This window comes from Dipodomys merriami, unplaced genomic scaffold (genome assembly GCF_024711535.1).
Source record: "Dipodomys merriami isolate MVZ:Mamm:240054 unplaced genomic scaffold, mDipMer1.0.p SCAF_1, whole genome shotgun sequence".
Taxonomy (NCBI): domain Eukaryota; kingdom Metazoa; phylum Chordata; class Mammalia; order Rodentia; family Heteromyidae; genus Dipodomys; species Dipodomys merriami.
In genome coordinates this window covers 137,725,580-137,753,347 of record NW_027202270.1, presented here as the reverse complement: position 1 = coordinate 137,753,347, position 27,768 = coordinate 137,725,580, and the positions used below count along the sequence as shown (strand labels likewise).

The following is a 27,768-nucleotide window of genomic DNA, read 5'->3' as shown; positions in this document are numbered from 1 at the left end:
GGTTGGGTGCTAGGCCTTGGCAGGGGGTCACACTGTTTGCAAAAGACTGTATTAAACACCTCCCTGAGTGGTTGCGGAAGACTACTAGGGCCACAGGCAGAAAGCCACACGTAAGCCCCGCGCTAGGGGCGTGTAGACTAAAGAGAGAACAACTGAGATCATTTCCTGGCTGCACCTCCTGTCAAACTTTTCCCGGGCGGACTTGCTTTGCATTGTTGACTTTTGTCACTTTTAAGATCTAGAGTGATAACAAAGGCAAAGCCAATCTCCATAAACAGGCGGAAAATGAACGCCTAAAATCCTCTTTGGGCTCAGGGTACTTTGGAGGCCTAAACCTCTACAGTGATTTTAATATTCCAGGTAAGAACCTACTCCGGAACGCATGCGCAGTAAGCACCAGGCCTGCCAGCCCAAGCCCGGATGTAGGTGGAGCTAAAGGTCCCGGAGAGGATAGTACGTCAGTCCCGGGGCGCGCGCGCGCGTGCGTCACGTCGCGAGGGGCGGGGCATCCCGGTTTGGTTTCCCGGGTGACGGCGGCAGGCTGGTGGCGCTCAGTGGTCGACGGTCGTGGAGGCATGGGGGCGCCTTCGGGCCTGCAGGCCGACTGCGAGGCGCTGCTCAGCCGCTTCCAGGAGCTGGACAGCGTTCGCTTCGAGGATTTCTCGCAGCTCTGGAGAAGCATGAAGTTCGGGACCATCTTCTGGTGGGTGTTTCCGGTTTTCGGCCCGCGGGCGGCGTCCGGGCGCCGATCCCCGGGGCCTTCGCCGGCGGGCGCCCGGGCCTCGCGCTGGGCCGGGCGGCCTCCGGATGCCTCTGCAGCCCTCTGTGCCCACCGCCTCCGCCTCGACCCGCGCCCGGGTCTTCCCACCTCCTCGTCTCGTTCTCAGAATACCGAGCAGTCACTCCGTCCACGACCGCATCCCAAGCCCCCAGGCTGGTCGCTCCCGGGTGTATCCCGGTCAAGCCCCGTCCGTGGCTCTGGCCTTGAGTTGGGAAAGCTCGATGTCTTCGGACGGGGCTTCTGCCCGCGTGGCGGCCCCGCCCATTCCCCGACCCCCAGCCCGTGCGTGTGTGCACTCCGTCTCCTCCTCCTCTCTCCTTTACCCAAGGCTGGTGTGCCCTAGCCGTTGGGTTGCAGCTCCACTTGTGGCTTTTTGGTGGTTCCTTGGAGATAAGCAGATCACTGCTGAGAGGACAGAGGGAGAACAGCTGCTGCAGTGGCACTCACTAGACACTGTGTTGAAAATGAACTATACATACAACTTGTGGAGGGCTGGGATGCAACTCAGGGGCAAAGCGTCTGCCGAGCAAGTGCAAGGTCCAAGGTTCTATCCCCAGTACCAGAAAAGAAAACACACACACACACACACACACACACACACACACACACACACACCACACACACACACACACACACACACGCCTTCCCCCGACCCCTTCCATTCCTCAGCACCACATACACAGAAAAAGCCACAAGTGGTGCTGTGGCTCAAGGGGTAGAGTGCTAGCCTTGAGCAGAAGAAGCTCAGGGACAGTGCGCAGACCCTGTGTTCAAGCCCCAGGACTGGTAAAAAAAAAAAAAAAACAACCAGAAAAACAACTTGTGGGAGGGGGAAAAGAGGGAAAAACTGAGAGAGAGAGAGGGTTGGTGTGATATTGTCCCAAAAAAGAAATTCACTTGTTACCTGACATATACATTACATATTGTACAATATTGCAGCCTCTCTGTACTTCACCTTTATAATAACAAAAAATGTTTTTGTTTTGTTTTTTTTTTAAAGACTATCATGCACTTTCCTGCCTGGGCTGGCTAAGAACTGCAGTCCTCCCATCTCAGCCTTTGGAGTAGCTAGGATTTACAGGCATGAGCCATGGGTTCATGGCTGCACTTACTTTCTTGCTGCTGCAGTTGCCTTTGTCCTAAACCTGAGGTTTCTTCCACTCCCTTTGCTCATACATGTCTTCACTTACACTTAAGCCCAAAGGATAATTCTTCAAAGAAGTCTTTTGGCCCTGTCAGTTGCTGTGTGGTGTCAGGCAGTTCTGTAATTTCAGTTACTTGGCATAAGGGGGTAGAAGGCTCATAAGTCTTAGGCCAGCTCCAGGAAAATGCTTGAGACCATATCTAAAAAATAAAACAGGACAGGGGGCATGGCTCAAGTGGTTAAGGGCAATGGAGAGGCCCTGAATTCATGCCCCAGTACTACTCCTCTCCCGGATGCTTGTTCTAATTGTTCTGTTGCTCCCACTCTGTTTAATCGTACTATTCAGCACATTTTATTGTAATTGAGTATTTGAAGAGCAGTACAAGAAAGAGGCTAAGCTGACATGACAAATGATGGACCACACAGGGTCCCCTTATTGTGATCTGGAATAAGAGACAATACAACTTTGTATTGCTTGTAAGGATTAAATGAGCTAATAATGTGTGTTAACTGTGTCTCATATGCTCAGTAAATGTTCACTACCATTCTAGAATTTTCCTTCCACTACACTGAACAACTTGAGGGCAACTAACTGAACTGTGTTCCTTCCTATTAGCATACCACATATACTGAAAAAGGCCAAATAATTGATTGTCTGACTGAATGAGTCTTTATGATTAACTGTCTTTTAGTGAATAATATATAGAAGTTCTCTTTTTTCTGTCCTTTTTTTGGTTGGTTGTGGGGCATGAACTCTGGGCCTGGGTGCTGTCCCTCAGCTTTTTAGTTCAAAGCTAGTGCTCTACCAGTTGAGCCACAACACCACTTCCAGTTTTCTGGTGGTTAATTGGAGATAAGAGGCTCATGGACTTTCCTACCTGGGCTGGCTTTGAACTGTGATCCTCAGATTTCAGCCTTCCCTCCTGAGTAGCTAGGATTACAGGTGTGAGCCACCGGTGCTGGGCTTCTTTCTGTTGTTTGATGTAAATTAATTACATACTGCATTTGTGCAATAGATGGGGGTAGAGAATGTAGAGCTGCTAGTTAAGAAAAAAGATCTTTAGTTATTGTACAATAATGAAAAAAGAATGACTAACTTTTTTTTTTTTTTTTTTTTTTGGTCCGGTCGTGGGGCCTGAACTCTGGGCATGGGCGCTGTCCCTCAGCTCTTCAGCTCAAGGCTAGCACTCTACCACTTGAGCCACAGCGCCACTTCCGGCTTTTTTCTTATGTGGTGCTGAGGAATTGAACCCAGGGCCTCAAGCATGCAAGGCAAGTGCTTTACCACTGAGCCACCTTCCCAGCCCCAGAATGACTAACTTTTAAAAAATACCTACAAAATGTAATGCATTTGTAGCTCAATTTAATCCATAGAATGAGTCTGAAAAGCGTGTATAATTTTCCTTGTTTTTCATAGGTGAAGAAATTGAGACTTACAGAAGGCAATTACTCAAGACTGATAGACAATGGCAGAGCAGATATTGGGACCTATGTGTGTGCCTGTTTGTAAAATCCAGTCTTTTTTTTTTTTTTTTTTTCTTGTCCTGGTGCTTGAACTTAGGGCCTGGGCACTGTCTCTGAGCCTCTTTGTGCTCAAGGTTAGCACTCTATCACTTCAGCCACAGCGCCACTTCTGGCTTTTTCTAAGTTTATTGAAGATAAGAGTCTCACAGACTTATTTGCTTGGGCTGGCTTTGAACTGTGATCCTTAGAGTCAGCCTCCTGAATAGCTAGGATTAAAGGCGTGAGCTACTGGCACCCAGCTAATACATAGTCTTTTACTGTGCTCCTTCTTGGCAAAAAGGGGTACATGAAGGGAATTTTTCTAAGGTTGGCCCAATTTTTAGCTAAAGAGTCAGAAATGGTGGACTTGCTTTAGAAATTGCTTGTGTTGGGCTGGGAAGGTGGCTCAGTGGTAGAGCACTTGCCTTGCATGCCTGAGGCCCTGGGTTTGATTCCTCAGCACCACATAAGCAAAAAGAAAAAAGCCGGAAGTGGCGCTGTGGCACAAGTGGTAGAGCACTAGCCTTGAGCTGAAGAGCTGAGGGATAGTGCCCAGGCCCAGAGTTCAGGCCCCATGACCGGACCAAAAAAAAAAAAAAAAAGAAATTGCTTCGGTCATCAGTACTATAGTAGGTATTTTGTCTTTTAGCCTATTACTTGAGGGCCAATGTGTTCTCTTTCCTTCTTTTTTTTTTTTGTCGGTCGTGGGGCTTGAACTCTGGGCCTGGGCGCTGTCCTTCAGCTCTTCAGCTCAAGGCGAGTGCTCTACCACTTAGCTACAGCGCCACTTCCGGTTTTCTGGTGGTTTATTGGAGATAGGAGTCTCATGGTCTCTCCTGCTGGGGCTGGCTTTGAACCGTGATCCTCAGATCTCAGCCTCCTGAGTAGCTAGGATTACAGGCGTGAGCCACCAGCGCCCGGCTTCTCTTTCCTTCTTGTAATCAGATATAATGGAGTCCTTGTTTATTGGCTGCAGTGATAATGTCCTTATAGTTTTATACTGTTTTTATTAAATGAAAATACTAATATACTTCTGTGTTGTGTCAGTTACTTGGATATACTAAATACTACACAGGCAATTTTTTTTGGGTTTGAACTTGGGGTTTTACAACTGCTTGGTGGGCTTGCTTGCTTGACTAACCATCTACCATATCAGCGACACTTCCAGCTATGATTTTTTTTTTTTGACTTGTTTGTTTAGCTTAGAGAAGGAATCTCATGAATTTTTCTGCCCAGGCTAGCTTTGAACCTTGATCTTCTGTATCTCAGCCATATAACTAGGTCTGATTACAGATGTGAACCACTGGTGTCCAGCCCAAAATAGATGTTTTAAAATATACTAAATTCCAGCTCTTATATAGAAAACTATGTTTAAATTATCTTTTGATGGGCTGGGAAGTTGGCTTAGTGGTAGAGTACTTGCCTTGCATGCATGAGGCCTGCATCAGATTCCTCAGCACCACATAAGCAGAAAAAAGCTGTAAGTGGTACTGTGGCTCAAGTGGTAGGGTGCTAGCTAGCCTTGAGCTGAAGAGCTGAGGGTCAGTGCCCAGGCCCAGAGTTCAGCCCCCATGACTGACCTCTCCCTCCAAACAAAAAAATATATATACATATCTATATCTATATCTATATCTTTTGATTGTTTTATCCAGGTTTATCAGTATGTCATACTGAATTTTTTTATGACTTAGCTATATTTTATATATATATATTGGTGGTGGTGGTGGTTGTGGGGCCTGAACTCTGGGCCTGGGCGCTGTCCCCCAGCTCTTCCTCTGTAGACCAGCGCTCTACCACTTGAGCCTCAACCCCACTTCCGGCTTTTTCTGCTTATGTGGTGCTGAGGAATCGAACCGAGGGCCTCATGTATGCACGGCAAGCACTCTGCCACTGAGCCACCTTCCCAGCCCCAATATTAGATATTTTTAAGTATTTGGCCAGCAGTAATTTGAAGTCACTTCTTTGCTTTCCAATTTGTCAAGTAAGCTTGATGTTTTGAAGTGCAGTATGGTGTTTCACTGATAGTTGCTTCTGCCTCAGTATTAGAAGGGTGTGCAATTCACTCTTCTTACTTGAATCACTAGAGGGAGGATCAGGTATGAAGTCTGTTTCCAGTTATCCACAACTGCTATTTAAATAAGTATGTAACTCTGCTGGCTTCTGTTTATGATTGATGTACTTAATGAGGTATCTTTTTTTGTGTGTTTTAGTGGCAAAATGAGAAATTTAGAAAAGAACACATTTACAAAAGAAGCTTTAGCTTTGGCTTGGCGATATTTTTTACCTCCATACACCTTCCAGATCAGAGTTGGTGCTTTGTATCTACTTTATGGACTGTATAATACCCAGCTGTGTCAACCAAAACAAAAGGTATTTTTGGGCTACCTGTTTTCCCCAAGCAGAAATATGGAACAAGCAATATGTGTGTGTATGTATATATGTGTGTTCATATATATGTTGATATGTAAACTGGCTTAACAAGAAATGTCAGTGTGCCTAATTTGTATTATAATTGTTAAAAGATATTTTAATTTCATACATTTTTTTCTCTTTCTGGTTGCAGGTCAGAATTGCCTTAAAGGATTGGGATGAAGTTTTGAAATTTCAGCAAGATTTGATAAATGCACAGCATTTTGATGCAGCTTATATCTTTAGGAAGCTGCGACTAGACAGAGCTTTCCACTTTACAGCAATGCCTAAATTGGTACGTTAACCAGAAAAATTTCTTTTTTCAAAATGAACAGTTACACTTCATCTCCTATAAATGCTTCAGCTCCAAAAAAATGAAAGACTATCATTAATGCTTAAAATATATAGTCTGATTACTTTTACCCCTGCAAACAAAACATTCAGCCTCAGGTTTGGAGTGTGTAGAGTGTTGCTAGATGCCACACATTGTTGCAAATGGGAGTAAGAGATTTGGTATCTTCATTTATTCATGTTCCCCTTCCCTTTTATTTTCGATGCTGGAAATCTGACCCTAAGCCTCATGCCTACTTTTATAGTTTTCCTCCACAACTGAGCTGCATCCCAGCCCCTTGTGCCTTTTGTTAGCCAAACATCAGAGACTTACCGAAGGAGGACCAAGAAACTTTAATATGTTAGCTGTTGAAAAGCTGAAACTTTGAGTAAAATCTGTTACTTCTCTAGTTTTGTCACTATTAAGACAGCAGGTTGGAGAGTAGTGGTTCTAGGTGTGCCATTACTTGGCAGACTATGTAACTTCTCTGACTATTACCAAGTTTGTAAGCACATGGTACAGAACCTAACAGGAGATTTCAAAAGTCTGATAGTCTTTGAACATAAATACTTCACAAGTGCACACTGAGGGCTGCTTTTTTGTTTGTATATTTTAATACTTTAAAAATATCCTATAAAAGATAATTACTTAAAAAGACATTCATTTTTATCATTGCAGCTTTCATATAGAATGAAGAAAAAAATTCAACGAGCTGAAGTTACAGAAGAATTTAAAGACCCAAATGATCGTGTAATGAAACTTATCACATCTGATGTATTAGAGGTAAGTTTGCTATTCCCTTGAAATAGTGGAACAAAAATTGTTTTATTGCTAATTATACAATGAGATTATAACTATTAGACACTGAAAATTCTTGTAATGATTTTTTCCAATCATTTCCATTTCTTCTTTATTTTCTTTTCTGTGCTGGTTCTGAGGCTTGAACTCAGGGCTGCTGCTGACAGCTGGGCTGCTGTCCCTGAGTTCTTTTGCTCAAAGCTAGGATTCTACCACTTTGAGCCACAGCACCACTTCCAGGTTTTGGAGGGGTTTTTTGAGTGGTTAATTGGAAATAAGAGTCTCACAGGGACTTTTCTGCCTGTGATGGCATTGAACCTCCATCCTCAGATCTCAGCTTCCTGAGTAGCAAGGATTACAGGTGTGAGCCACTGGTGCCCAGCTATTTTCTGGTTTTGGTAGAGTTGTAGGACATTTCAGAGATGAGATTTAGTAGCTGGACATCCTTCTCTCACTGCAGATCCTGCATGTGAGAACACTTTTCCATTACCAGTTTCTGCTTTCTTGAACTGGTGTTGATGATCCACCCAGATGATGTCTATCTTTGGATGTTACAGGGGCCATCTGTAATGAGAGGGTTGATAGTTCTCTGCTGATGTTACAGTTTTTACACCAGGACTTACACAGTTTCTTATGTCTCACTCCAGTTTACTGTCTTTCTTCTTTATTCTCAGACATGTGGAACTATATTGGTAATCTCTGGGGTAGAAGTCTAATTAATAATGATGTCACAAATGGTATCAGAAATCATTTTTCTTTTCCTTTAATCTTTTTTTTTTTTGTCGGTCGTGGGGCTTGAACTCTGGGCCTGGGTGCTGTCCCTCAGCTCTTCAGCTCAAGGTGAGCGCTCTACCACTTGAGCTACAGCGCCACTTCCGGTTTTCTGGTGGTTTATTGGAGATAGGAGTCTCACGGTCTCTCCTGCCCGGGCTGGCTTTGAACTGAGATCCTCAGAACTCAGCCTCCTGAGTAGCTAGGATTACAGGCGTGAGCCACCAGCGCCCGGCTCCTTTAATCTTGTATAAAACTGAAGGATGTAACTTGGAGGATAGATGCCTAGGCTTTGCAATTTACTATAGAATCCTTGTATAGAAAATAAGGGAAATATTCTTTTTTTTTTTTTTTTTTTTTGTCGGTCGTGGGGCTTGAACTCTGGGCCTGGGTGCTGTCCCTCAGCTCTTCAGCTCAAGGCGAGCGCTCTACCACTTGAGCTACAGCGCCACTTCCGGTTTTCTAGTGGTTTATTGGAGATAGGAGTCTCACGGTCTTTCCTGCCCGGGCTGGCTTTGAACCGCGATTCTCAGATCTCAGCCTCCTGAGTAGCTAGGATTACAGGCGTGAGCCACCGGCGCCCGGCTAAGGGAAATATTCTTGAGGCAATTATCAGAATATGATCTTAGTTTTTAGTGGTAATACTTGGTGAAATGTTGTACTACAAATTTTGTTGTTTACTGGAATGTACTTTTACATTACCTAGTCTTTCCCCAGTGTTGTCCCCTAACATTGTGTCTTAGAGTTTGAGATTGAATTCAGTGCATTTATACCTTTGGGAAATAGTTTCTTTGCTAAAGTTGTACTGTTTTATTTGTATGCTTATATTTTCATAATATGACAGATATTGATCTTGTCAACTCACAGTTGGTTTGGAATGAAATTGTGATTTGCATTGGTTTTGCCTTTTAAGTTCATCAAAAAAATAAAGATATGATGGTACATTTCTATAAATCTCATCTCAGCAAGATGGAGGCAGCAGGACTGAAAATTAAAGGTCAATTTGGGCTAGCTAATGAGACCCTGTCCTCCCAAAAACTAAAAAATAAATTGAGCTAAGTGTAGTAACACATGCCTGTAATGTTTGTTGAAGCCAGCCTGGATTACATATTGAGAGACTCTGTCCCCCAGGATAGAGAAATAAATTTAAAATGCTTAACTTTTCACATTCAGGAAATGCTGAATGTTCATGATCATTATCAGAACATGAAACATGTGATTTCAGCTGATAAGTCCAAGCCAGACCAAGCCCTCAGCTTGATCAAGGATGATTTCTTTGATAATATTAAGAACATCATTCTGGAGCATCAGCAGTGGCACAAAGACAGGAAGGTAAGTAGTGCCTTTCCAGTGCCTTACTGTGTATTATTCATGAGGTTTAGAAGTGGGAGACCATGTTAATGCGTAGCTTGGTTTGGTGGCTGTGCTCCTGAAGAGTGAAGACTTAGGCCTTTGCCTTCTTAGTTATGGCTTTGTCCCTGTTATTTAGCTTTAAGTATCTCTGTGTATGTAAATATAGATGTATATTTATATGTATATATTTTATAGGTGAGTACATAATCTTGTTATACCACAAGTTAGTTATAATCTTTGTAATTTCTAGTGGCTGGAAACTGGCAATGTTTGGGATACATCTGGCATATAATTATTGTTTGGCACACTACTGACTCCAGCATTAGTTTACAATTTTGAATATGTTAACCAACACATAAATATTTTTTGAATTAATTGAAAATTCCCCCAGTCCAGCTTGTCTTACAACTGAGGTGTGTGACACTGGTCCCCCTCTCCCATGTCGCAGCAGCCTCGGGACTGTGTGCTGGCTTCCATGTGTGACAGGATGTGCCTCCACACTACGTGCTCTACCTGCTGTGGCTTATCCACTTGCAAGACCATCAGCACCATTTTCACTTTTCAGTTTACTGATCCCAAGGGATTGATGCTACAGCTGCCCAGACTCCATGACAGCGTGGAGATGCTGGAGCTTCATTCTCACACTGGAAACCTATATGGCATTCTTGTTAATTTACCTTTGAAATGATTCAATTTTATTTTAATAAGTACCTGACCATGCGTTAGTGTTTTCACAAATACTAGCTATTGAGACTCTCAGAAAAATTTGTTGTTACTTTTTTTGGCTTTCTATCATGTTAAAAAAACCTGTTTCAAGTCTTAATTTTAGAAAAGAATCAACAAGGAAGTGGTAGATAAAGTCTTGGGAGGAAAAAGTGATAGTTCCATTTTTTAAAATGACAAGTTTTAAAATGTACTTTATCACAATGTACACAAATAATGTAGGCATTTAATGTAACTATCTTTTAATATTCTCTTTAAATAAACTCTTCATTGAGCATTATTAAAATCTTAGGAAACCTGAAAGAAGGGGAAGTCTAGTTTCTACATAACATGCCTGATATTCTTCGTTAGGATGATTAAAATACTTTATTGTTATATCTTAGAGTTATTCTGAAACTTACATGTGATCTTGATGTCAGATGGTAAACCATGCTACAATGTGAAATAATCTTTTGTTTTTTTGGTAGTTAAAAGTAACTGATACTCAGTTTTGTGAAATTGACTTGTAGTCAGTAGCATTATAAATGTGGGTATATGTAGTATATAAAAATAATTTTTGCTTTTTTAGAATCCATCCTTAAAATCAAAACTTAAAGATGGAGAAGAAAAGAAAGAAGGCAATTCCCAAGAACCAGAGGTAAGAGAAATGTTAAATGTTTATAGACAGCAGTGTGGTTGGTTTCCTTTCCTTTGTTGTATGACTAATTACAGTATAAAGAAATATCATCATACTAAGCATTGTAATGTTTGGTCAGTATTATAAAAATATCAAACATTTTTTAATCTTGAGTTTTGTGAAAAAGTGGTCTGTTCTTCAGTGGATGCCTTTTGAAGAGCCACATGCCATGTGGGTTGGGAGCAAGGATGTTGATGGCTTTTGGGAGGTAAAGGAGTCCATGGAGTGCCTGAGTTCTCAGATGTGAAGAGAAGGCTTTCACAATGTCATTTCTCACTTCTTGGCAGCCGTTTAGCCCAGTGGCGCTCAAGCGGCTGCTTCAAAAAGCTGCTGCTTCAAGCTTCTGCTCCAAAAGCTGTCATCTCTTGGTGAATGACACGAGGACCTGTCAGGGAATAGGCAGATGAGGAGCTAATGGGAGTCAAGGGCTCTTGACTTCCAAAGCATTGCTGCATATTATCCTGAGACCTCAGTGCAATGAACAATAACTGAGGATGATTATTATATGTATATGTGTGTATCAGTATGTACCTAATTGTTGTTACTTCCTGTTACCCTACCTTCTCTTTCAAATACTTGGGGGTTCATGATTTTACCTAATGTTTGTGTGTTTCAGCTTTATTTTTCTTTCATGTTTGTTTTGCTTACAGAGATGTGAAAGGGCAGAAACATTAGCAAAAATAAAATCAAGAGCTTTTTCAGTTGTTGCTCAGGTAAGTTTTTTAATAAGATAATATGGGGGAGGGCAAGGATTGGGATTGGGATTGGGATTGGGAGGAGGGAGGCTGGGAAGGGATGTGAAGAGTAAACAAAGGAGGAGGCTGCAATGCTTGGTAAGAAATGTATGCATTATCCTGCCCATGTAATTGTAACCCCTCTGTACAGTATGTTCACAAATAAAATAAAATTAAATTAAAAAAAAAAGATAATATGGAAATTGGATGCTTTCTTCTAGGTGTTACATATTTACTACAGTATAGTTAATGGAGTATTTTATTGACTGACAGCACTGAGGATAATAATTATCCCTAATTCTTTATAACTAGAAACCCTCCCTCCCTTTTTTTTGGTCGGTCGTGGGGCTTGAACTCTGGGCCTAGGTACTGTCCCTGATTTCTTTAGCTCAAGGTGAGCGCTCTACCACTTGAGCCACAGTGCCATCTCTGGTTTTCTGGTGGCTAATTGGAGATAAGAGTCTCATGGATTTTCTTGCCCAGGCTGGCTTTGAACCACGATCCTGCCTGAGTAGCTAGGATTACAGGCGTGAGCCACCGGCACCTAGCTTAAAACCCTTTCTTTATAATTTATTGCTAGTTGATGTTTAACATATTTATCAAGATATTATCATATACTTAAAATTATGAATAATTACATGGGTGTTATTGCATGGTTATAAGTTTTTCACTGTTCTTTTTTTTTTTTTCTGTCTTTTTGTGCTGGTCCTGGGCACAATCTCTGAACTTTTGTGCTCAAGGCTAGCGCTCTATCACTTGAAACATAGCTCCACATCTAGCTTTTTGGTATTTAATTGGAGATAAGAGTCTTATGGACTTTCCTGCCTGGGCTTAATGGTTTGAACCGTGATCCTCAGATAGAGTCTCATGGACTTTCCTGCCCAGGCTGGCTTTGAACTATGATCCTTATATGTCAGCCTCCTGAGTAGCTAGGATTAGGCATGAGCCATTGGCACCACACAGCTATTTTTTTCTCTTTTTCAAAAGTATAGTTGGTATAGATTACCAGCTATTGTACAATGACATTACAATTCCATAAGTTGGGCTGAGTATGATGCTTCTTTGTTAGTTTCCCCCCTTTATGATCCCTCCCACTTTTCCTCCCCTCCCCACCCTGGTTACATAGTTCATTTTTCATATAATGTACATTACATTTGTTCACCCTTCTTCCCTCCATTCCTGTGCCCCCAATGTGGTTCCTTTTTAAGAACTTGATACCATATGTGACCTTAACTGGAAACTCTGCTTCAGCAAGTAAGGGAGTACTGACTGGTAGAATCAGAACATCCTTGACTAGCTAGCCTTGGAATCAGATGTTATTAAGACTTATCCTCCATTTCTCTTTGATGATTTTCTTCTCTTCAGGGGTTGTTCACCACAGCTGCCAGCTTGCATGTTCCCAGCTTTAAATTCAAAAGAAATCACATATCTTCTTCCCAGTGGTTAAACAGTTCTAAAGTTGAATTCCATTACTTATGACACAATCCACACCTATCCCTGAGTTGTTCACAGTGGCTATTCACAGTGGGAGTGGTGATGTGAAACTTAGGGACTTGGATTTAGTTATGAAATAGGTCCACTCAAAATGGTAATAGCTAAGGAAAATAAGTTGTTATCAATAATTGAGGAATAGATTATTAGGAATAGGGCTAAAATAGTACTTGTCTTATGTTTCTATTTCCCAACAATTTTAGGTAACAGGATAGATACATTTTATTTTATTTTATTTTTATTTTTGGGTCCGGTGGTGGGGCCTGAACTCTGGGCTAGGGAACTGTCCCTCAGCTCTTCAGCTCAAGGCTAGCGCTCTACCACTTGAGACACAGTGCCACTTCCACTTTTTTCTTTTTGCTTATGTGGTGCTGAGGAACTTATGCATGCAAGGCAAGTGCTCTACCACTGAGCCACCTTCCCAGCCCTAGATACATTTTAGTGCAGTGTGCATAGATAGCAAACAGCTGTAGGAAACTTTGTTACAAAGGTAGAAAACTATGTACATGCTCCATCATTATGTAAAGCCAAGCAAGTGCGATAGTGAAGGACTGTATAACATGTATTTCTATGTCTTTGCTCTGTTTTGTGTGCTTCTGTTCATCGAGTTTATTTTATAATTCATTGTGCTTAATTGCATTTCTAACTCTTAAGGCATCCAAGTCAAGAAGGCATCGTCAAGTCAAGCTTGACTCCTCTGACTCTGATTCTGCTGGACAAGGGCAAAGTGAAGCAAGTAAGAAAAAAAAGACCAAAGAAACATCAAAATCAGCAGGAAGGAAGTTATCTTCCCGTAGCAAAGGTACCTTTAATTAATTAATTAATTTTGCGGGTCCTGAGGCTTGAACTCAGGGCCTGGGTGTTGACCCTGAGCTTTTTGTGCTCACGGCTAGCACTCTACCACTAGAGTCACAGAACCATTTCTGGCCTTTTCTGAGTAGTTTATTGGAGATAAGAGTTTCATGGACTTTCCTGCTGGGCTGGCTTCAAACCACAATCCTCCAGTCTTAGCCTCCTGAGTAGGATTATAGGTGTCAGCCACCAGGTGATTGGCACAAAGGTTCCTGTTAAAGTTTTACTTTTACAGATCAACAAGTGAGACTGAGTCTTGCTTAGGACTGCCTATCACCTTTATTCTTATTAAAGAGGATCAGAGACTTGCTCCATTGATAGCATTGTGAGATTTAAAATTGAAAGTAATTCTTTAAATAAATTTTTATTTTTTTTTATTATAAAAGTGATGTACAGAGAGGTTTCACTTTTTTTTTTCTGTAAGTCAGGTTTTTCTTTTTGGACAATGTCACCCCTTCTCTTGCTCTCTTCTAGTTTAAGTAATTTTTTGTTGTTGGTGGAGGTCAGAAGGCTTGAACTCAGGGCTTGGACACTGTCCCCTGAGCTCTTTTGTTCAAGGTTAGTGTTCTACCACTTTGAGCCACAGCTCCACACTTCCAGTTTTTGAGTGGTTGATTGGAGATAAGAGTCTTCTGCAGACTTTACTGCCAGGGCTGGTTTCAAACTGTGATCCTCAGAGCCTCCTGAGTAGTAGCTAGGGTTACAGGCATGAGCCTATTTAAGTAATTTTGTAATTAAATAATTTAGCAATTAAGTAATTTTGTGGGCTAGTTTAAGTAATTTTATTAGATACTTGTGATCTTGTTGCTGGAAGGAAGCACAGGACTTCAAATTTATCATTTCACAAATAACTTGGTCAAAGTAATAGAGTTTTAGAGTCAGTCTAGAATGTTCCATTAAATATTTTATTAGTAATTTTTGTGAGAATCAATTTATGTGTAAAGTAAACTAATGGTAGATGCTGTGTTCTATAAACCTTCTCTCCCCTCCCTCCCTTCTCTCCTTCCTTCCTTTCTTCCTTCTCTTTCTCCCCTCCCCTCCCCTCCACTCCCCTCCCCTCCCCTCCTTTCCCCTCCCTTTTGTCCTTTCCTTTCCCTTTTCCTTTTCTTCTGTGTGGCATTACTACGGCTTTAACTCAGGACCTCCAATTCTAAGGTTCTTAGGTTTTTCTGCTCAAAGCTGGCTCTCTACCACTTGAGTCACCCCTTCAGTTCGGCTTTTTTGCTGGTTAATTGGAGATGGTGTTTTGCTGATTTTTCTACCTGGGTTGGCTTCAAACTGAGATCATCTAGGTCTCAGCTTCCTGAGTGGTTAGGGTTAAGCAGCTTTTTTTTTTTAAACAGCCATTACTTGCCTCAAACATGTGATCCTGTCTCTACTTCCTGAATGTTGAGGTTACAGACTACCAAGCCCAGCTTGAAATATTTCAGAAAGGAATCATACCTATGCTGTATAGACTACCAAGCCCAGCTTGAAATATTTCAGAAAGGAATCATACCGATGCTGTATAGATTCGTTCAGAAAATACAAGGGAGAACAGTTTTCAACTTACTGACACTACATAAAATCAGGAATAAAAACTGTCTCATGTGAGCATACATGGAAAACATCTTAAAAAACATTAGCAAACCAAATCCAACAATATATTATGAACAAATGGGTTTAGTCTAAGAACAAGCACATGAGGGTTGGTTCAGTATGAGAAAGTAAACCAGTATAGCAATCATATTATCCAAATAGCGGCAATATAGTCATCTCAATAGATGGAGACAAAGTATTTGATGAAAATCTAGCATCTGCTCGTGATGAAAAATTGAGATTAGAAGGAAACATATTCAATGTGAAAAAGGATATCTATTAAAAAAAACTAATACCCTAATGGCAAATAATGCTTTTCCTTAAAACCAAGAAGGAAGGATAGCTGATTTTATCACTCTTGTGGCAGTTATGCTAGTAATCCTAATATGTCCAGTAAGGCAAGACAAAGAAACAGTGGTCATCCAAAGGAAAATAGTACTTTGTTTTTAAATGAAATTAGTTTTTTGTAGAATAATCCTCTAAAAATATAAAGTATCATAACTAACCATTGAATTAACTAATTGGTTAATTTATTTTTGCAGGTCTGGAGCTTACATGATACTTCTTTTTTTTTTTTTTTGGTCTGGTCATGGGGCCTGAACTCTGGGCTTGGGCGCTGTCCCTCAGCTCTTCAGCTCAAGGCTAGCGCTCTACCACTTGAGCCACAGCGCCACTTCCAGCTTTTTTTTCTTTTTGCTTATGTGGTGCTGAGGAATCGAACCCAGGGCCTCGAGCATGCAAGGCAAGCGCTCTACCACTGAGCCACCTTCTTACATGCTAGGAAAGTGCTCTACTGTGAGCAGTACCATCAGCCCCTAATAGTTAAATTTAACAAGGTCACCAAGTTCATATTTCACTATATTAATCTAGGCACTGATTTTTATTTACTCATTTTGCCAGTACTGGAGCTGAACTTGGAGCTTTGATGCTATCCTTTATCATTTTCTCCTCAAGGTTAGTGCTCTACCACATGAGATGCAGTAACATCTAAAACAAATTACTTAAGCATATAGCTAACATAATATTTCAAAATCTATGTGCTGAAAACTACAAAAAATGATGAAAACAGACATATAAATAGATAAATTATCTTTGTGGATTAGCAAGTCCCATATTAGGATGAAACTAATTCAAGTTTCTTCTATAGAGTCAACAAAACTCCACTGAAAAATCTCAACAGAGTTGGTGGGTGTTTTTTTGTTTGTTTTTGTCAGTTGTGGGGTTTGAACTCTGGGCTTGGGCACTGTCTCTGTACTCTTCAGTTCAAGGTGAGTGCTCTACCACTTGAGCCACAGCTCCACTTCCAGTTTTCTAGTGGTTTATTGGAAATAAGAGTCTCACAGACTTTCCTGCCTAGGTTGGCTTTGAACTATGATCCTCAGATCCTCCTGAGTAGCTAGGATTACAGGCATGAGCCACCAGCACCCGGCCCAGTTGGTGGGTTTTGTTTGTTCTTTTGTTATTCTAAAGGAGAGGTAATTGCCTAAAGAATAATTACCTGAATAAAAATCAAAATGTCTCATAGTTTCTTTCTTTTTTTTTTTTTTTTTTCTTTTTGCCAGTCCTGGGGACTGAACCTCAGGGCCTAGGCACTGTCCCTGAGCTTCTTTTGCTCAGGGCTAGCATTCTACCACTTGAGCCACAGCACCACTTCCGGCTCTTCTATTTATGTGGTACTGAGGAATTGAACCCAGGGCTTCGTGCATGCTAGGCAAGCACTCTACCACTAAGTCACATTTCTTGAGCCCTCATAGTTTCTCCTTAATCAAAAGTTTTTAATACTTAAAATGGATTTCCATAGTCCCGCTCTCTGCTCTCCCCCTACCCCAAAAAAAAGAGCTTTATTTTTCACACAAAGCAAAAGTTATTCTAAAACCATTTGGAGTACATACAATGGTCTAATTTTAGAAGAGCTCTTACAAATTAATAAGAGTAAAACTCAGAAAATGAGCTTCATGTACATTTAGGCTTAATTTTATTTTTAATTAGAAATATAAATTAAAACATGATTTTAATGTCATTTATTAGATCAGCAAAGATTAAAGATAACTGAATATCCATTAGTAATGCAAGTATTAGGACATAACATTTCTGAATTTAAGTGGAAGAGTAAATAGGCCTACTTTCAGAGAGCAATTTGGAATCATCTGTCAGAAGTTTCAAATGTGCATTCTGTTTAGCAACTCAATGTCTATGAACACTGTACAAATAACAGTAATAAGCAAAGACTGTAAACAACTCAAATATATGATGTTTCAAAACTGGGAAAGATAAAATGAACATATCAGGGAAGAGACTCCATATGGAAGCTGTTGGAGGGAATGAGACAAGGTTCTGAGTGCCCAAGCAGTGGAGAGAATATTGTTGTCTTTGATATTGGAGAAACATGTATGGCACAATGAGGATTTCATTTGGGGAAGAGTTTGCTTTAGTCTGTTCGTCAGATTTAGTTTCTATGATGATTGCCTAAATTGAGTTTACCTGTTTTTTTTGTTTTTGTTTTTGTTTTTGAGGCAGGCGCACTATATAACTCTTAGTAGCCTTGAACTTGTAATTCTCCTGTTTTTACTTCCCAAGTGAAAATTACAGGTCTGTTCTGCCACACCTGGATTACTGGTATTATCAAGCTTCCTTTGTACCTGTTTACCAGTCCTAGAATGTAACAGTCCATAGTTTAGAGAACATAAGCACTGGTTATGGTATGATGGCAAAGATAGATAATGGTAGCTGCTATATCTATCATGTTTATGTCATACCACCAACCTTTTCTCACATGTTGAGGATCACTAGGTGACAGCAAAACTGAGACTTGTGCCCATGCTTAAGTCATTAACTTCTTTACTTTGTTATCCCTTGAGTAGTTGGAAATATGGATTTGGGATGGACATGCACTTACATTAAGTAGGCTTATTCCTAGTTGTATTTTAGCTGTGTCTAGTAACTGACAGTTGTCTCCCACACAGCTTTGAGCATAGGAAACTGTCCATGTCCACCTGACATGCTCTATCTAGGGAACTTGTATTTTTGAGGAAGTTAGATTTAAAAGTCCAAAAAATATTTTAAATTTGATTATTTTGCTGTTTACCTAAAATGTATGCTTGTGCTGTTTCTTTCTTGGTATTCCTTTTTTTGTTTGTCTTGGTGTTTCTTGTTTTCTATAGCTTTTTTTGGGGGGGGAGGGGTCCGGTCATGGGGCCTGAACTCGGCCTGGGCGCTGTCCTTCAGCTCTTCAGCTCAAGGCTAGCACTCTACCACCTGAGCCACAGGGCCACTTCCGGCTCTTTTTTTCCTGCTTATGTGGTGCTGAGAAATCAAACCCAGGGCCTCATGCATGCAAGGCAAGTGCTCTACCACTGCGCCCAGGCCCAGAGTTCAGGCCCCACGACTGGACCCAAAAAAGAAAAAGAAAAAAGAAAAATACTACGAGAAAGTGAATTTTTTTCTCTCATTTTCTTTTCTTTTTTTTTTTCCCTCCGTCATGGGGCTTGAACTCTGGGCCTGGGCGCTGTCCCTCAGCTCTTCAACTCAAGGCGAGCGCTCTACCACTTGAGCTACAGCGCCACTTCCGGTTTTCTGGTGGTTTATTGGAGATAGGAGTCTCATGGTCTCTCCTGCCCGGGCTGGCTTTGAACCGAGATCCTCAGATCTCAGCCTCCTGAGTAGCTAGGATTACAGGCGTGAACCACCAGCACCTGGCTTTTTTCTCTCATTTTCTAGAGCACTATATCCTGAACATAATTTAATTTTCTCTTGATGACTCCTGGTATTATCATGAACATATTTTCTTGGGCTTTATAATGATCCTATCAGGAATATCTTAACTGTGGGGGCAGTTTATTAATTGCTTCATACTATACTACTTTGTCAGTGCTTAGGCTTTACTTTGTTTTTAAACAAAAGCACTTTCTCTGTGACATTGACCACAGTGGTGTCTTGGTTCTCAGTGTGCAGGCACACAACAACTTGGTTTTTTTATGTTTCGGCCTCTGTGCTCTGATGGTCTAGGCAACTGGCTGGCCATGCATTTCAAGATTATGTACAGTTAAGCATGAGTTCTGGATAAGGTCCTGGGAATGCACTTGTGAGTAAAGCTTGTCAGCTGTGTTTATTGTGTGGACTTTAAATTTGGCATTCTGAAGTTTTGTGTGCTTGCTTTGAGATGGTCAAATACTGTATTTGTTAAGAGCTTTCAGAGAACAGTGATTCATTTAATGATCCTCTGGTGACTAGATGAAGCTTTGTGTCTCAGCTGCCAGTTTTGAGCTCAGGAATCCTTGCCTTTCGTTGTAAGATTCTGTTAGGTAAATATGGATTCTAAAATCATTAGCATGATGTAGATGGCCATGACTAAAAGACTGAGGAACAGTGGGTAGAGGTACTAATTACAGTTTTGTGAACAACCAAAATATTGGTTCAAATTCTAAAAGAAGATGTATCATAAGCTAGGGAAAGGTGTTTTTTTGTTTTTTTGTTTTTTAGGTCCGGTTGTGGGGCCTGAACTCTGGGCCTGGGCGCTGTCCCTCAGCTCTTCAGCTCAAGGCTAGCGCTCTACCACTTGAGCCACAGCGCCACTTCTGGCTTTTTTTCTTTTTGCTTATGTGGTGCTGAGGAATTGAACCCAGGGCTTCATGCATGCAAGGCAAGCGCTCTACCACTGAGCCACCTTCCCAGCCCGGGAAAAGTGTTTTCTAAAGTGATTATCTGGAAAATTATCTGGAACATTGTTTTATTTTTTTAGGAGTTGCAAGTAACGAGATAATCTTGTTTTAATGACTTAATAGGAAACGTTATTTCACTGTTTGAATTGTGCTTAAGGTAGAAGTATATTACCACAGATTATTCAGCTCTGTCTTGCATTCATTGTATAACAGCTGCACAGCATTAAAGCCCTAGCATATTTGCATTAGAGTAGGAAACTTAACCCCATGTGCATTTAACTACTTACCTCCTATGCTGATAGTTACATATCTGAGCTATGAAATACCATGTTGTAAAATAGCTGAACCCATGTTCACTTCATAACCATTCATATATCATAGGCTATATTGTTTATGAAAGCAAACCTGAACCTGTTCCTGTGGGAAAAGGTAGAGTGTAAAGAACCAGTGAACACATAGCATATAAAGTGGGATACATGTAGAATAGAACAACCGGGAATGGGCATTGCTTGGGGAACATGGATGTTGAGTACTGTGTGGCACCTAGTGGTGATGGTGATGGTGATGGTGGTTTCTGATTAATTTCTTCAGGTCACAAAGAGTTCACACAGAACTCCTCCAGTGTTTTTGAAAATGGAGTCAGTAGCAAATTGTAACTATCTGCATTCAAGAATAAGGCTGGCTAAGGGTATAGCAGCAACCCCTACCTCCCTACTCCCCCAAAAGATACTCACTATTGATTGGTTGGTTGGTTGGTTGACTGGTTGGTTATTGGGTGGTTGATGGTACTCAAGTTTGAACTTAGGGCCTTAAACTTGCTAGGCAGCTATTCTAGCACTTAAGCTATGTTCCCAGCCTTGAAATTGTGAACTTTAAATTCCATTTTGATTAATTTGATGAACCCAAGGGAGGAACACATAATTAGTTCCTCCTTTGTGGCCTTACAGGCCCTTGTCTGTGTGATAAAGACTAAATAAGGTATCTGTTTGGCTGATTTGGTGTCTTGTCTGTTGGTCTACTCTTCTTTTTTTTCCTTTTTTTTTTTTTTTTTTTGTCGGTTGTGGGCCTGGGTGCTGTCTCACAGCTCTTCAGCTCAAGACTAGCACTTTACCACTTGAGCTACCGTGCCACGTCCGATTTACTGAGTTGTTTATTGGAGATAAGACTCTCACAGACTTTCCTGCCTGGGCTGGCTTTGAACTGTGATCCTTAGATCTCAGCCTCTGGAGTAGCTAGGATTATAGGCGTGAGCCACTGGCACCCGGCTTCCACTTTTCTTTAGTGGAAAAAGTGGAGGAAGTTAGGACTATTTTCAGATCATAGATACTAATACACAAACATACATATAACAGATACAAATATACTGATATTTAAAATATGCGTTTAGAATGGGTTATAATTTCAGTTGTTAGTTTAGACATTTAATTAATTAATTTTTTATTGTGAAATAGACATTTAATTTTTATGCTGTTAGAATGACATGTATGTAGAATGCCTTTTTTTAGAGTAATAGTTATTAACTAGAAGTTGGAGGCTCCTGCCTATAATCCTAGCTATTTGGGTGTCTTGAGATCTGAGGATCATGGTTTGAAGCAAGAAAGTTCATGAGACTCTTTTATCTCCAATTAACCACCAAAAAGCTGGAAATGAGTATGGCTCAAGTGGTAGAACACTAGCCTTGAGCAAAAGAGCTCAAGAACAATGCCTAGGCTTTGAGGTCAAGCCCCAGGACCAGTACAAAAAAAAAAAGAAGTAATAGTTCTTGTTTTATTATATGTCTTTCTTAATCTCTCTTTAAATATTTTCAGGTAATGTACAGAATACGCTTAAGGAAGGAAAGTCTTTACATCTGAGTATGCCCGTAATTACAGAAGAGGAAGAGGAGACCGACAGTTTCAGCGAGACAGGTATAGAGGAATTTTGTTTAAGTTAGTGAAGGACTCTTACGGTTGTAGAGCATCAAGGCTTAGAACTCTTGAAAAACATGACTCTGTGTTCTTATGATCCTTTTTATCTTTGGTTCATTGGGGAATTTCAGAATTAATCATACCATTAGTCATGATACTTGAAGTGCGTAATGACAGAGTAAATGAATTGATCTGGATGCCTATTAGCTATTGTCAGTTTAATTGTCTTAAAGAAGATCTCCAGACCAGGCGCCAGGTGGCTCACACCTGTAATCCTAGCTACTCGGAAGGCTGAGATCTGAGGATCGCGGTTCAAAGCCAGCCTGGGCAGGAAAGTCCATGAAACTCTTATCTCCAATAAGACCACAGAAAACCAGAAGTGGTGCTGTAGCTCAAGTGGTGGAGCGCTTGCCTCGAGCGAAAGAGCTGAGGAACAGACCCTAGGCCCAGAGTTCAAGCCCCAGGACCGACAAAAAAAGAAGGTCTCCAGACCTCTACCCTGCTGTGTTCTGGACAATGCTTGCTCTGTTGACCTAATGGATAAACTTTTCAGCCTGGCTGCCACTCTTCCAGGAATCCCTTTCTTTCTGCTTTCTATTTCTTTTTTTTGTTGTTGGTCATGGGGCCTGAACTAATTAGCATACATTAACAGAGTTAGTGTCATTTGGAAAAAAATTCTTGAGCAGGGGAGGTTTAAAATTTCTTAAATGGATCGTCACTGTTTAACAGTTATATAGTTATATACCAGTTAAACATATATATTTCAAATCAGCAGTGTTATCATTAAAGTGTCAGGATTTTTCAAACTGACAAACTTCTGAACTTTATGTCTGTAGAGTTCACTGCACTGAAGAGGAAAAGAAAGCGTTGAACCAGGAGCCTGGTACAGAGTTTCACATTTTGAGCTGACTGAAGAAAAGATTTGTGTTTTATGTATCAAACAGGAAGACTGTCGGTATTACAAATAATTTTCTGGGGAAGTAAAAGTTATTTCTTTGAAATGGGAATAGCTTTTTAACACAGCTAACAAATTTTCTTTTACAAAATATACTTAAATGAAGGTAAAGTTTGCTTGTAGAATGTGATATAGAGAAAGGATCCTATTTATTGCACATCATTACTGTATTTTAAAACCTTTATGACATGATCTGGATATAGTACTGGTATATTAACTAGTCTATATTATTTAAAGTCTTTTCTTGAAATATATAAAAAGCTTTTGTGTTTATAATTTTGTAATGAATTTGTATATTATGCACATTTACTATTTTGTGTATTATATGGTTTTGTGTAATAAAATTTTTGCCTTACCTCATTTTTGTGATTTGTGAAATACATATAGTTAATAACGTTAGTAACTATTATTATTTTATTTTTGTCTTTTTGCCAGTCCTGGAGCTTGAACTCAGGGCCGGGGCACTGTTTCTGAGCTTCTTTTGCTAAAGGCTAGCACTCTACCACTTGAGCCACAGTGCTATTTTCTGTTTATATGGCCTTTCTGTTTATATGGTACTGAGGAATGGAATCCAGGGCTTCATGCATGCGAGGTAAGCACTCAACCTTGCCACTAAGCTATATTCCCAGCCCTATTCTTTATTTTTATTTATTTATTTATTTTTTTGTCGGTCGTGGGGCTTGAACTCTGGGCCTGAGCGCTGTCCCTCAGCTCTTCAGCTCAAGGCGAGCGCTCTACCACTTGAGCTACAGCGCCACTTCCGGTTTTCTGGTGGTTTATTGGAGATAGGAGTCTCACGGTCTCTCCTGCCTGGGCTGGCTTTGAACCGCGATCCTCAGATCTCAGCCTCCTGAGTAGCTAGGATTACAGGTGTGAGCCACCAGCGCCCGGCCCTATTCTTTATTTTTTAAATTTCCTTTTTTTTTTTTCTTTTGGGACAGGGTCCAGTTACATAGTTCAGGCTGGCCCTGAACTTTTGACCCTTCTGAATACTAGGATTACAGATGTGCACCATCATATCAGCTAATTATGTATTATTTAGTGTTTGTTTTAAAGTTCCTCTTTTTCTAATATAAATAAATGTATACTTGTATGTTTGTGGAATTTGTATATATATTTATATATATGTATGTATCCATGTATTATGAGTCAATAAATTGTTAAAATGTAATACTTAAGTACTGATTTTCTTTTTTTTTTTTTGTCGGCCGTGGGGCTTGAACTCTGGGCCTGGGCGCTGTCCCTCAGCTCTTCAGCTCAAGGCGAGCACTCTACCACTTGAGCTACAGCGCCACTTCCGGTTTTCTGGTGGTTTATTGGAGATAGGAGTCTCATGGTCTCTCCTGCCCGGGCTGGCTTTGAACAGCGATCCTCAGATCTCAGCCTCCTGAGTAGCTCGGATTACAGGCGTGAGCCACCAGCGCCCGGCTTTAAGTACTGATTTTCTGACACAAACCTTTAATAATCTCTTAGACTCAGTGGTAATTACAGAAGAGATTTCTATGGCTTCATAAATATGCCTCTTTTGATTTTTTCTCTTTTTTCTTTTTTTTTCTTTTTTTGTCAGTCATGGGGCTTAAACTCAAGCCTAGGTGCTGTCTCTGAGCTCTTTTGCTCAAGACTACCACTTTGAGCCACAGCACCACTTCCAGTTTTTGAGTGGTTAATTGTAGATAAAAGTCTAATGGACTTTCTTGTTGGAACTGGCGTCAAAGTGCAATCCTCAGATCTCAGCTTCCTGAGTAGCTAAGATTACACATGTGAGCCACCAGTTCCCAGCTTTAATTTCTTATTCCAGACATTTAGGTGAAGACTGTCTGAACAGTGTTTGCTGCCAAGGGACTGTCTCCACATCTACTTTTGTGACCCACTTGTCTTACACTTGATTGTGTTTCATGATGTTTTGTGTGATTCAGTAATTTAAATCTGGGTTATTGATTCAGTAAAAATCTAAGAGGGTCCCATAGGTGAAAAATGTATCATTTATATAATCTTTTCTGCTCAGAATATGTATACAAATAAAACTTGGACTTATTAAAGTTCATGCTGTCACATTAGCTACTAAAAGGGGTTGCTTTCCTGGACAGACCAACTATGTGTGGAAACAGATGGAGCAGCTTCCACAGTGTAGGCACTTAGCAGGGATGGGACAGACATCTGCAGGTGGAGATCTGTGATCAGCCCCCGAATACCGTGTTATTTGCTAGAAATTCTTTACCGTCATTGCACAGCTAATACAGTGAGTTGAATCTATTTTTTACAAAATACATGGTATCATTTCGCACAATGAAGAAACTGCATCATGATGATAGTGCCTTACTCAAATTCACAAAGTAAGTGATACATCTTTGTATAAATCCAAATGAGGCCTTTCCATTTAGTGTCTTTTTGTATAAGCCAGGAATAGAAGTTCATAGAATAGAAGTTCATAGAAGCTCAGAGAGGTACTTTTGTGTGTGTGTGTGTGTGTGCGTGTGTGCTAATAACTAGGTTTTGAACTTCGAGCCTTGTATTCTTGCTTGACCTTTTTCAGTCTTGACACTCTACCACTTGAGCCATACCTCTACTTCCCAGAGACGTACTTTTGAGTACAAGCAGTGAAACACCATTTCAGAATGGCTTAAACTGGTCTGGGGAGTCTCTAGCAAGCTTGAGGCCCTGAACTCTAACTTCAAAATTGTGAAAAAATAAAATAAAAACCTTAATAAAGCACTGGTAACTTCCACTTGTAATCTAGCTCCTACTTATAATTGTAGGTATTTGGGAAGCTGAGAATTGTAATTTAAGGCTAGCTAAGGCAGAAAAGTTTATAAAACCCTATCTCAACAAAAAACAGCTGGAAGTGTGGCTTAAGTTACAGTAGATCACTAGCCTAGCAAGCAAGAGGACCTGAGTTCCAATCCCAGTATCACCAACAAGATGAGATAGGTTTTTGTTTTGTTTCATGCTGGTACTGAGGACCAAGGTGCTGTCCCTTAGCCTTTTTTCTTTTTTTTGTCCAAGACTGGGACTCGACTTGGCACTGATACTTTCACTCATTAGCTGGCACTCTACCATCTGAGTTATGCCTCCAACTCCAGCCCTCATTTAGCTTTATCACTCAAGGTTGGCACTCTACCACTTGCGTCACAGCTCCACTTCTGGCTTTTTGGTAGTTAGCTGGAGAGAACTGGCTTTAAACCTGATCCTCATATGTCAGCCTCATGAATAGCTAGGATAGAAAGTTTATTTTGAAGCCAGTTTATTTTGAGTCCCAGTACCAATTGTCTATGGCCTGTGGTGTACAGCATCAGTTCTGATGGTGTCATGTACTCTGCTTTAGGTTTGTAAGGAAAGCATTGCATTAATGTAAGCTACTGTTTACCATCTAAGTTTTCATTCTAGCCCACTAGCCAAGGTGGATCTTTCTAAGTATAGAAACACAGGACAATGTGTGTGAGACCTCTTTCTACACATGCTCATTTCTTCCACTTTCTGACAATGTACATTTTTCTTTGGTTCTAGATCTTGATTCACCAGTACTGGTATTTGTTTTGGATAGATTCATGTGGAAATTTCTAGGTCAAACTATGTATATATGAAATTTTGTTAACTATTGTCAAGCTTTGTCCCCAAAAGACTCCAACTTACAGTTCCACATAGTTTGTGAATTGTTCCTTACCCCATTGTCAGTCTTTGTTATTACTGTCAGTTGAATGTGATGTGTGTCCTAACTGAGATCTAGAGGACTTTTAGATTGAGTGGATAATGATGCTTAAAGGGTACATCTGACCACGGTGCTCAAAACAAGGTGAGAGTCGGGCGCTGGTGGCTCATGCCTGTAATCCTAGCTACTCAGGAGGCTGAGATCTGAGGATCACGATTCAAAGCCAGCCCGGGCAGGAGAGACTGTGAGACTCCTATCTCCAATAAACCACTAGAAAACCGTAAGTGGCGCTGTAGCTCAAGTGGTAGAGCGCTCGTCTTGAGCTGAAGAGCTGAGGGACAGTGCCCAGTCTCAGAGTTCAAGTCCCACGACCGACAAAAAAAAAAAAAAAACAAGGTGAGCTTCCTGTGAGTATACTTTAAAGATAAGATATGAATCACTTGGTAAAATTTATGTAAATATGCATGAAGTCAAACAGGACAGCCTAAATAATAGAAATTTTTGTTTGACATTGATAAGTAAATATTTGTTATTAAATTATATGTATGGTCAACTTGATTATAATAAAATAACCACCAAGTATTAAACATTTACTAAATTGTTACTTTGTAGAGGAATGGGAGTTGTGGCAGCATATGTAAGCCTGTTTTAAAACATGCCATTGTGTTTCCAGAAATCCCATTGTGTAGGGTTGGGAATATAGTTCAAAGGTAGAGTGCATATGCATAATAATTTAGCCCAATCAACCTCGAGACAATATTTCTTCCTTTTTTTTTTTTTGTCAGTCCTGGGTCTTGAACTCAGGGCCTGAGCTTGTCCCTGAGCTTCTTTTGCTCAAAGCTAGCACTCTACCACTTGAGCCACAGTGCCACTTTTTCTGTTTATGTGATACTGAGGAATCAAACCCAAGGCTTCATGCATTCTAGGCAAGCACTGTACCACTAAGCCATATTGCCAGCCCCAAGAGACTATGTTTCTTAATTCATAATAACTGAAATCTTATGTATTTATGCGAATCTTCAATTTGATGAGAGACACAGTTCTTATGACTCAGTGAACAGCATAAGGAAATCTGAGTGAATTAGGTACAAGATATATTCATATTATTCTCACTAATCTACTTTGGTTATGGCAAATGTACATGCATATAGGGAGTTAATTTATCTTTGAGATCTTTAAGAATAAACTATGGGCTGAAAATTGCTCTCATTTTGGCATCACCTAGAAAAATAACATAGTTACTAATGCTTTCCTTCCTTATTCTTGATTCTTAAATTACAGTTTGAAGAGTACTTGCTTTTAAATGGCTTTGAGAGAACTCCGTGGGTGCTTAGCTATTCAGGTTTTTTCATTTATCTTTTGAACAACTACGTAGTAATTAATTTTCATTGCACATTCTTGTACCCAATATTAAAGTAAATGTCAAAGAACAATCCTTTTTTTTTAATGGGGTAAAAA

The 27,768-nt window shown here is 40.5% G+C and overlaps 1 protein-coding gene across 1 annotated transcript; it reads left to right on the top strand.

The window, feature by feature from the left end:
• Positions 1-529: 529 nt before the first annotated feature.
• Snapc1 (small nuclear RNA activating complex polypeptide 1) lies at positions 530-23,789 on the top strand. Its single transcript, XM_069993354.1, has 10 exons — positions 530-703; positions 5,639-5,798; positions 5,992-6,132; positions 6,847-6,951; positions 8,911-9,069; positions 10,382-10,450; positions 11,140-11,202; positions 13,369-13,516; positions 21,611-21,709; positions 22,546-23,789. Exons 1-10 carry the CDS (start codon positions 576-578, stop codon positions 22,578-22,580), a joined length of 1,107 nt encoding a protein of 368 aa, XP_069849455.1. The 5' UTR covers positions 530-575; the 3' UTR covers positions 22,581-23,789.
• The last annotated feature ends 3,979 nt before the right edge of the window (positions 23,790-27,768 follow it).